The sequence below is a fragment of the Hippocampus comes genome, unplaced genomic scaffold (assembly GCF_001891065.2).
Source record: "Hippocampus comes isolate QL1 unplaced genomic scaffold, H_comes_QL1_v1.1 scaffold229, whole genome shotgun sequence".
NCBI lineage: Eukaryota > Metazoa > Chordata > Actinopteri > Syngnathiformes > Syngnathidae > Hippocampus > Hippocampus comes.
The window spans coordinates 763,567-773,250 of NW_017806060.1; the positions used below are offsets into that span (position 1 = coordinate 763,567).

At 41.6% G+C, this 9,684-nt stretch overlaps 1 protein-coding gene across 1 annotated transcript in view; it reads left to right on the forward strand.

Moving 5' to 3' along the window:
• Nucleotides 1–33: 33 nt before the first annotated feature.
• Nucleotides 34–9,684, forward strand: part of edem3 (ER degradation enhancer, mannosidase alpha-like 3) — a gene marked incomplete at its 3' end in the record, with an annotated part of 11,301 nt that continues 1,650 nt past the window's right edge. The window contains exons 1-14 of the mRNA XM_019893127.1: nt 34–734; nt 840–885; nt 1,380–1,480; nt 2,752–2,791; nt 2,956–3,068; nt 4,216–4,369; nt 4,506–4,640; nt 5,029–5,134; nt 5,302–5,399; nt 6,330–6,455; nt 6,553–6,636; nt 7,555–7,638; nt 7,807–7,931; nt 9,014–9,062. Of these exons, the coding sequence (XP_019748686.1) occupies nt 646–734; nt 840–885; nt 1,380–1,480; nt 2,752–2,791; nt 2,956–3,068; nt 4,216–4,369; nt 4,506–4,640; nt 5,029–5,134; nt 5,302–5,399; nt 6,330–6,455; nt 6,553–6,636; nt 7,555–7,638; nt 7,807–7,931; nt 9,014–9,062 (1,350 nt within the window). The remainder of the gene's footprint in view (nt 735–839; nt 886–1,379; nt 1,481–2,751; nt 2,792–2,955; nt 3,069–4,215; nt 4,370–4,505; nt 4,641–5,028; nt 5,135–5,301; nt 5,400–6,329; nt 6,456–6,552; nt 6,637–7,554; nt 7,639–7,806; nt 7,932–9,013; nt 9,063–9,684) is intronic.

Sequence of the window (9,684 nt, forward strand, 5' to 3'; positions counted from 1 at the left end):
TTCTTTTGCGTTGTCCGCGGCTAATTAGCATACCAGCTAGCGACAAGCTAACTGGGCAAATTCAAATATGGCAAGTGCACAACTCTTTGGACTGCGATGACGAAAACTAGTTCGTCAAGATCTGGCAATTATTAACATTTACGATAGACTGGTAGGTTAATGGCGGTTGAAAGCGCTATGGAGAACTCATTGTCAAGGACTTCAGTTATTTGCCCTCATTTAATAAATGGAAGGTGGGCCTTTTGAATATCACTGTGCAGCAACTCAAGCTTTTGGTTTCGTGTAAGTGTCAGTGGATTTTAATTACTTGACACGCAAATTGGCCAAGCAATGAAGCGTACAGTTAATGAATAAATTACCAAATAAAATCATATAAGGCCTTGTATTTGGGCTACGTGTCTCACATCCTCCTTCCAGTAGATCCGGGTGACAGCATGGAAAAGCAAACAAGTGTCACCTGTAACCAGTGAAATGGCAAATATACAACATTGTTGTTAGTCATTTACTGACTAGGGAGATGGCATGCAAGTGGCCGACTCTTCACTGTGTAGTAGTTGTAGTTTCTAGCTGCTATTGTAACAAAACTTCAAGAGACTAATCGAGAATCAAAGTGAAGTTGTGTACCTTGCTGCTCATTGAGCCACAATGCCATCGACACTGTTTGTCTTGTTGCTGCTGGCGGCGTCATGTAGCCTGGGACGTGCCATGTCACGGGACGAGAAACTCAAGTTGAGGTGAGTGCAAGAAAAAGTATGATTTAAAAGTGCTGTGTATATACAGCTGATTTAGAAATCAGCACCTCTCCCTCATGATGCACATCTGTTCTTTCCTCCAAAAAGGAACCAAGTGGTAGAGATGTTCGACCACGCGTACCAGAATTACATGGTAAGTCATCGCTTTTAATTCCTCAGATGTCAAAACAAAAATTCCTATCTCAGTCACTGTCAGTCTGGACGTCAGACGACACGAATGTAGTCTGATTTTGAGCCGACAGACATGTCACAGACAAACGTAGATTTTGAGTGGTCTTGACACATCGTAGCCTGTGGAGTGTGACTTACTCTACGATTGGCCCCGAGGCGTCTGGGACGCTTCACGACCACGACGACGAAAGTCTGGCATGTCAGAATTTTTGTTGGTCTTGCCACATAGTGTGACATGTCCAACATCGTCTTTCGATTGGTTCTTTGGCATTGACCAAAAGGAAAATAGTGTCTTTCTACTTTTGACAAGACTGGATGTGGCGCACACAATCACAATGTGATGTACAGTATTTTAAAAAATGACTTGAACAGAACCTATTCATTTTTTCCTTTGTGAAAAACTATTACTGCAAATGTACATGAGCACACGTAACGTGATTGTCAATTTTCCCAAAGGACCATGCTTACCCAGCCGATGAGCTGATGCCGCTAACATGCAGAGGAAGAGTACGAGGACTGGAACCCAGTCGGGGCGACGTGGACGATGCGCTCGGAAAGTAAGAACTAAAGAAAAAAAAATGCAGTACAGTGAAACTCCTCTACAACGAAATCATGTTTGCAGCAAGAAATTTTTCACAACAGGGGGTTTTTCACTGTAGCAAATTTGATCTCAGATGTAAACACACACACAAACGTATTGTGTTGTGTACATGCACACACAAACATATGTGTACTCTATTTTTATTCCAATAGTGCATAAGTATGAGCATCCACTTATGTGACACTTCATATAGTCAGTGTAGAAAGAAAAAAAGGGAAAGAAATTGCGAAATTTACGATCAGCATTCACTTTCACGTCCATCAATTTCTTGGATAATGTCTTTTATTTTGCTTCCTCCGTCTTTCATTTTGATCACTTTTACCCTCTCTTTCAGCGTCAGCTCTTCTTGTCTTAGCTGCTTGACATCCAAAGGTCCGTTTTTTTAGCCATTTTAGCAATGCAACGTTCTTACTGCGTCTGAAACTAACAATAACAAATACTTCCTGGACTACTGCGCATGTGTATAAAGAGATTTTGATCTCTTTATAAACACACTGGCTAAACCCTGGTGGGACGAAAAAAGACGTCGTGGACGAGGCTACTATTGTAGTAGAAAAATATATATTTGGACAGAAAAAGGAAAGAAAGGAAGAGGAGAAACATACAGATTGATGGAGAGCGTGTCCATCCAACCTCGAGCGTCGTGTCGTCTCAACTAACTAACCTAGCTGTTGTCGTGGCTAGGCTAGCTTAGCTGTTGTCGTAGATCAAAGCACTTTGATGTGTAACCGTTGCGTCAGCACTGATTGGTTGAAGCCAAAAGACGCACGCGTGTGTACATGTTCGCGCTGACGCACGCACACTGACAATATTTTTGCCCATGTAGGTTTCGTTGTAGAGGAGTTTCACTGTATATGGGTCATTCGACAATCCATGTTGCGGCCATAAAATTCTAAGTTTGTGATGATTTGCTTCATAAACTTTGAACATTAAATATCTTGTCTTGGTAGCGTATTCAATGAAACGTAGGTTGAACATGATTTGCAAATCATTGTTGTCTGTTTTTATTGACGTTCAACACACGGCCGCAACTTCATTGGAATTGGGTTTGTAGGATTGAAATAGAATCTCGGCACTCTAAATACAGTAATAATTTAGTTTTTTTTTGTGATAGCATGAGTAACAGGGTTGCATTATTGTGAGTGATACACTATTGAAAAAGTGATGCTCTGTTATTTCAGTATTTCAATGCATTTTCTTTCATGGGTGAACACTTATCTCCTGCAGGTTCTCGTTAACCCTCATAGACACTCTGGATACGCTTGTGGTGAGCACCAGTTTTTTTTAATTTCTCGGGGATAAAAGAATGAGGACTCCCAAATAAATAATCCCCGATATTTTTTATTTTTTTGCACCACGTACTAAACAGTGGCCAATATGTCTGTTGTGGTGACTTTTGACACCCAAGTATTGTTTTATTTTTTTCACCAGCTTTTGAACAAGACGGTGGAGTTTGAGACTGCAGTCAGGAGAGTCTTGTCAGACGTCAGGTTGGACAATGACATCGTGGTGTCGGTATTTGAAACCAACATTCGAGTCCTCGGGTAAGGAAAATTGTCCTTTCAGAGCCTACATTTTGTTACTAAGGTGTGTTTAAAATTTGTAGTTTGGATTTGAAATTTATTGTTATTGTGCCCCCCAGAAAAATTTGGAGTTTGGATTTGAAATTTATTGTTATTGTGCCCCCCCCCCCAAAAAAAATGCTGAATTTATTTTTTGGTGAAGATATATTTCATGATGCCTCAAACATCTGAGCAGCCTTTTCTATAATGCCAACAACAATGTGCTTTTAATGGCAAAATAATGTATTTACAAATATTCACCAGTGAAACAATTTTACATTTGACAAACTACAAGCTATTTGCCTGCTATTTAGTAGTAGTAGTAGTAGTATTTAGTTGTGTATGCGCATGCATGTTGCCATGTATGTACCCGTTTGCGTATGTAAGTACATACATCGCTCCTAAATTCAAATAATCTTTTTCGTCATCTTTTCACTTTTATGTGACACTCTTTTTAGTAGCTTTAAAAATGACAAACACTGATCAGTCACATGCTGCTTGGAATGGTTGCATTTTCAAGGGTAGGCCGTGTTTCAGGAGCTGACACATTATGACCCACAGTGATTTAATCCAAACAAGAGCCACTACTGCCATCTGCTGGCCATAGTTGTTTATTATTTTTTTACATTTCACTGTTAAATGATCAAACCTGAGTTGGCCAAGTGCCACCCCACCCCCAAATAATCTTTTTCGTCATCTTTTCACTTTTATGTGACACTCTTTTTAGTAGCTTTAAAAATGACAAACACTGATCAGTCACATGCTGCTTGGAATGGTTGCATTTTCAAGGGTAGGCCATGTTTCAGGAGCTGACACATCATGACCCACAGTGATTTAATCCAAACGAGATCCACTACTGCCATCTGCTGGCCGTAGTTGTTTATTATTATTTTACATTTCACTGTTAAATGATCAAACCTGAGTAAAAACATCCAGAATTGACGTAGGTGGCGTTTCACGTCAATGGCACTCAAAAGAAAAACACCTCAAATTTTGTTTGGTTTTGTTTTTCGAGGGCGGCAACAGATAAACAGCACATCTCTTCTTTTCGTCAAACAAAATGATAAGTCAAGGTACCACAGTATGTCATTTCTTACTGTCATGAACGTGTTTTATTCATGCTGTTCAGAGGTCTGTTGGGTGGACACTCCATGGCTTTGATGCTGAAGGAAGAAGGACACCACATGCGGTGGTACCAAGACGAGCTGCTGCACATGGCCAAAGACCTGGGCCTCCGACTTCTGCCAGCGTTCAACACCAGCAGTGGCCTTCCTTACCCCCGGGTGAGAATGGGCAGCGGCTTTGACGCTGCCACTGATAAGCTGCCGTTTTATTGATTGATTTATTTTAATTGAGGCACTGCACCAATTAGAGGGGAGGCAATATATTGAGATTCTTTTTTTTTTTTTTTTTCCACAGGTGAACTTGAAATACGGCGTCAGGGGTCCTGAGACGCGGACGGGCACAGAAACGGACACCTGCACAGCATGCGCCGGAACCATCATCCTGGAATTTGCTGCCTTAAGTCGCTTCACTGGGGATCCCGTGTTTGAGGTGGGACCCACATCAGCAAATCTAGCCGCTTACCTCCGTCTTATCCAAGTGGCGATTTGGTTAAGTTGCTGTAATGCTGAATTCCAGCCTTGGGGCGGGGCGACAACACAATAGTTTTCCCAGTGAGCAGTATGGCAGATACTGAGCACTATCTGGAAAAAAAAAAGTTTGCACTTCTCTCATTTGATGTTTAGTGTCTAACTAAACATCAAACAAAGAGGATACTGTATTTAGAATATCGTCAATGTAGCGTAATGCTAACAATGCAAAATGCCATAGATGGGCGAATGAACACATGGACAATATAAAACTACTCACAGGCACAGGCACGTTCTTTATTCTCTGTAAAAAAAAAAAAAAAAGAGCAAAACCTTTCTCGCGCTTGCAGGCACATGCCCGGAGAGCCCTGGACTTTCTTTGGGAGAAGAGGCAGAGGAACAGCAATCTGGTGGGAACCACCATCAACATCCACTCAGGAGAGTGGGTCCGCCGCGGTGAGAGGCGCACAGGGTAGTAGATGAGGTGGGAAGTAGCCGGTGGCAGAAATAAGGATACGAGATGGCAAGATTAGATTGTGCAAAGGGCGGAGGAGTTGAAAAAAAAAATAATTTCCTTTGTGCGATGACTCACATCAACGATGAATGCACGCTTTGTTTTCTAGACAGTGGCGTTGGAGCAGGGATTGACTCGTACTATGAATACCTCCTCAAGGCCTACGTTCTTCTGGGAGATGACCAGTTTCTTCAGCGCTTCAATATTGTGAGCATGCATGACACACACTCAGTTGCATAGCAACAGGATAACGCACAGGATAATTCAATATATTGCATGTTTGCAATGTGTTCTAGTTTGGGTGCTTACTTAGTTTGTTTCTGTACGTCATTTCTCAAAATAATTGTCAGCGGCGTTTAATTACTTAACTGGGTTGGGGGGGAGCGTTCATTAGTAGAATTTTTATGGAGGTAACAATAGTAAATATTAGAAAATTCCTGCGTCAAAAAAATGTAGAAATTAGAGGTGCGGAAAAAAACAATAATGTTTGGCTTTTGTTTTGAAATTTTTGGGGAAGACCCAATCAAAAAGGTTTGTAAGACACATAATGTCCGAAAAAGCACTTTTTTTGTCACTTTTTTAAAAAAATAGGCAAGGCTTTGGCCTGACAATAGACACAATAAGGCACAGGTGTCAAATTCAAGGCCCGGGGCCCAGATCTGGCCCGCACATTATTTTATGTGGCCCGCGAAAGCCAATCGAATGATTGCGAAAATCTGGACCAAAATTTCAACTTCTCCTTTGTAATAAATAAGAGAGATATCGTTAACATTTTCTTGTTTCCAAACCCCTCATTACAGTAACTTAAACAATCGTGGAATCAACCATTATTCTTGACTTCTTTAAATGCCTTCACAGTCATAATGGCCCTCCGAGGAAAAAGGTCACTTCAATGTGGCCCGCAACAAAAATGAGTTTGACAGCCCTGCACTAGTTAAAATAGATGAAGTGAGACGATTACAGCTGGAACAGTTTTTTTTTTTTTTTGTCGTCCTGAAGGAGAAAAGGGAGGTGTTAACTTTTCCAAAGTGAATTACTCTCCCGCTGTCTTAATTGTGGCACAGCCACTTTTTGAGGAATTGCCGTATGTTGCCCATGTTTGTCAAATGTGTCCCTTTTTTTTATCATCCCACTCAGCACTATGCATCCATCATGAAGTACATAAGCCAGCCTCCCCTGCTGTTGGACGTTCACATCCACAAACCTCTGCTTCCCGCTCGCACTTGGATGGACTCTCTGCTGGCTTTCTTCCCTGGTCTGCAGGTCCGATTGGATTATTGTGGAATCAATTTATTTGTTTTCTTTTGCCATTTCACTCGTTTGTTCTACTGACTCATACCCCCACGCCCCTCTTCCCCAGGTGTTGAAGGGAGACATCCGTCCAGCCATTGAGACTCATGAAATGTTGTATCAAGTTACCAAAAAACACAACTTCCTACCAGAGGTAAACCTGTTGGATTCAAAAGCCGAGTTGCGTACATGTCGGGCTTTAGCTGAGAGTTTATCCGCGCTGAAGGCGTCGTTTTTTTGCGAATTAAAGAACGAGACAAACCGGTGTATCTTCATGGTTACCGAGCGCTGCCAAATGCCATGGACGTCAATCATTTAAAATAGATGTTTGCTAACTTCGGCCAACGCGCGGTCTAGGGATTAAAAGTCAAACTGCGCTCGCAAAATCACAGGAAAGAATGGCAGATGAATTCATTTGTTGTTGGTTCATAAAACTAAAATAAAGTAAATCTACTCAGCCCTCAAAGATACAGAATGTTTTGGATGCTGTCATATTACAGTCAGCTTGGTACAATCAGTTTTGTTTGCCCAAATCATATTTGCACATTTTTGCAAATCAAGATAAAAAAAAATTAAAAAATTAAACAAACGAGAAACATGATGGAATACCTCCACATGCAGCCCAGTGGAGTTAATTATGATTTGCTGAAGTTTGCTGTTGTTTTTTTTTTTTTTTAAGCATTTGATTTCAGAAGCTCCACTGCATTAATCGACAACATGTTAATATGGTTAATTTTATTCTTATTATTTTTTAATTTACTGTAATTTGAATTTTGATGGATCTTTTTGGAGCAAATTGTTGTTGTCTCATAATTGAACCCTCGTATTTATTTTGACGCATGTTTCCGTTGAGCCTCCTCCAATGAAATGCATTAGTAGCTTTGCAAGACGACGAATCTAAAATGACACGTACAACTAGCCCCGAAAGGAACGCCACCGTGAAATCCTCATGCGTCCTTTCATACACCTGACAGACAACCTCAGGCCTTTGGTTCATTCTCGCTCCAGTCTCTTAAAGTGCCACTTAGAATGCCGCAACGCTGCACTGACTCGCTCCCTTTCGTCTCCGCAGGCCTTCACGACTGATTTCAGGGTACACTGGGCCCAGCATCCACTCAGGCCGGAGTTTGCTGAGAGCACCTATTTCCTTTACAAGGTAGAAAAGAAAAAAAAAAAGTAAATGCAGATGTCTTATTACCTTCCAAGTGCAGCCGAATTGGGTTCACTTGCATGTGCGACGTCTTTGCAAAATGTAATCATTTGCTTTAAAAAAACAAAAAAACAAACTGACCCTAAAATGATGTCGGATTCTCTCTGGCCTTAGGCCACAGGGGACCCGTACTATCTTGAAGCGGGTCGCACCATCATGGACAACCTTAACCGCTTTGCTCGGGTCCCATGCGGGTTCGCTGCCATGAAGGACGTGCGGACGGGCAGCCACGAGGACCGGTGAGAAGTAGTCGAAACGAGTACATCACGGATTTGTAGGTTATTAAAAAAAAAAAAAGAGAGAGAGACAGCGAACTGTTGATGTCAAAACCCTGCCTGGTGAAGTGGCTTTGGGAATCTCATCAAGTCGGCGGCAAAATGGGCCCCCTTTGTAATTAAGAACAAATGAAAATTGCTTATCGCTTACCGAGTTACTTTGCCTGCCGTTTGGCCGCCTTCGGAGGGATTAATCAGTGGGCTATTGACATTACATTGTTCCACAATTATCATTCATATGCTGTATGGTAATTGGGCATATTTCATTAAGGAATTATGGCGCCCACGTAACGCGTGGCAAAATGGAGATAGGCGAAAACAAACATCAATCATGCGCTGGAAGTAACCGAAAAATATTTCAGCTGCTGATGCAACAGAAAAGCTATATAAGTCCAGAAACTGATAAATGGGTTACATTATGTTCAAGATGAGAAGAAGTCGAAAGCGCGCCTCAGAAGTCATATTTTCAAAGAAAACCATCAAGGTCTCGTGAGACTTTGGTTCAGTGAGCCGATAAAGGAGATACTCTTTTTCTTTGGCTTTTTTGGTGATGTCACCGCAGAAGGATATGCCAACAGTAACAAAACTGTAACTTGCCACGCCTCGGAAAAGTTAACCCTTTCAGGGACAGCGGTCACTACAGCGGACAGCTTATCATGTTATCAGGTTGCGGGTTATCATTATTGGTGCATGAAAGGGTTCATGCTTTTGCGATGGCAACGGTTTGATGAATTCATGTTATTTCCCAAGGGCGCCATTTCTTAGCGAATTTACAGCAATTTGGAAGTCAAGCGGACTCGCCTCGCGGTCTTTCCGAAGGATCGGGATGATTCGCTGGGGGTGGTGGTGGTGGTGGTGATGTCAGGTTGTTTCCTGTGCAAATCTGGTTGAATCGAGTTCAGGCTCGAGTCATGATGTCATCTTAACACCCTTTATGAACTGTAAAGGCAATGTTTAAATGTTCCTAATGCGTACAATCGTAAAGAATAGTTGATAATAATAATGTTCATTTCATTATAATCAATACAACTCAAATCATGTTGGAGAGGCAACCTGCAAGAAGGGGACGATCACATGATCAAACCCAGAAAACAGGTTCGTGCGCTTCCTGTGTATACCGCAAAACAGTGTTGATGACATGTTTTTTTTTTTAACTGAATTTGCTCCAAAAAAGTAATAAAATAGTCAATAAAAATAATAATAAAAAAATAGGTGCCAAATTTAAAAAAAATCTTTATGGCTTTTGTCTTCTGGCAAAAGTGGAATACATATACTGTAGATCATTTATTTATACAACTATGATATATGTAAACGCAAAACAAGCCTGTGGTCATCTTTGGAGGCTCTGTGTTAAAAATCAAAACAAAACAAAACTACGTTTTCGACATTTAAAGTGCCCACGAGTGCTATGTCACGCCTCGCCATTTGCCTGGGCGAGACAGAAAGTGCTTTTGCACTTTTTGAATCGGCGTGAATTACTCACAGATGTTTGCCAATTTCGGCAGGGCTCGGTCTTAATCACCTACAAAGAGCAACCGTTGACTATACTCCATTCCAGCACCCCTGCAAAAAAAAAAACCAAACCTATTTCACTTGACTCAAATCGACCAAGTGACGCTACGTTGCTGAAGACACCTTTTCTCTGCCGTCACTTCTTTCACACGCAGGCTGTGAGCCCCATCGCGGCGGAGGACGGTGTCCGCTTCATGCAGGCGAT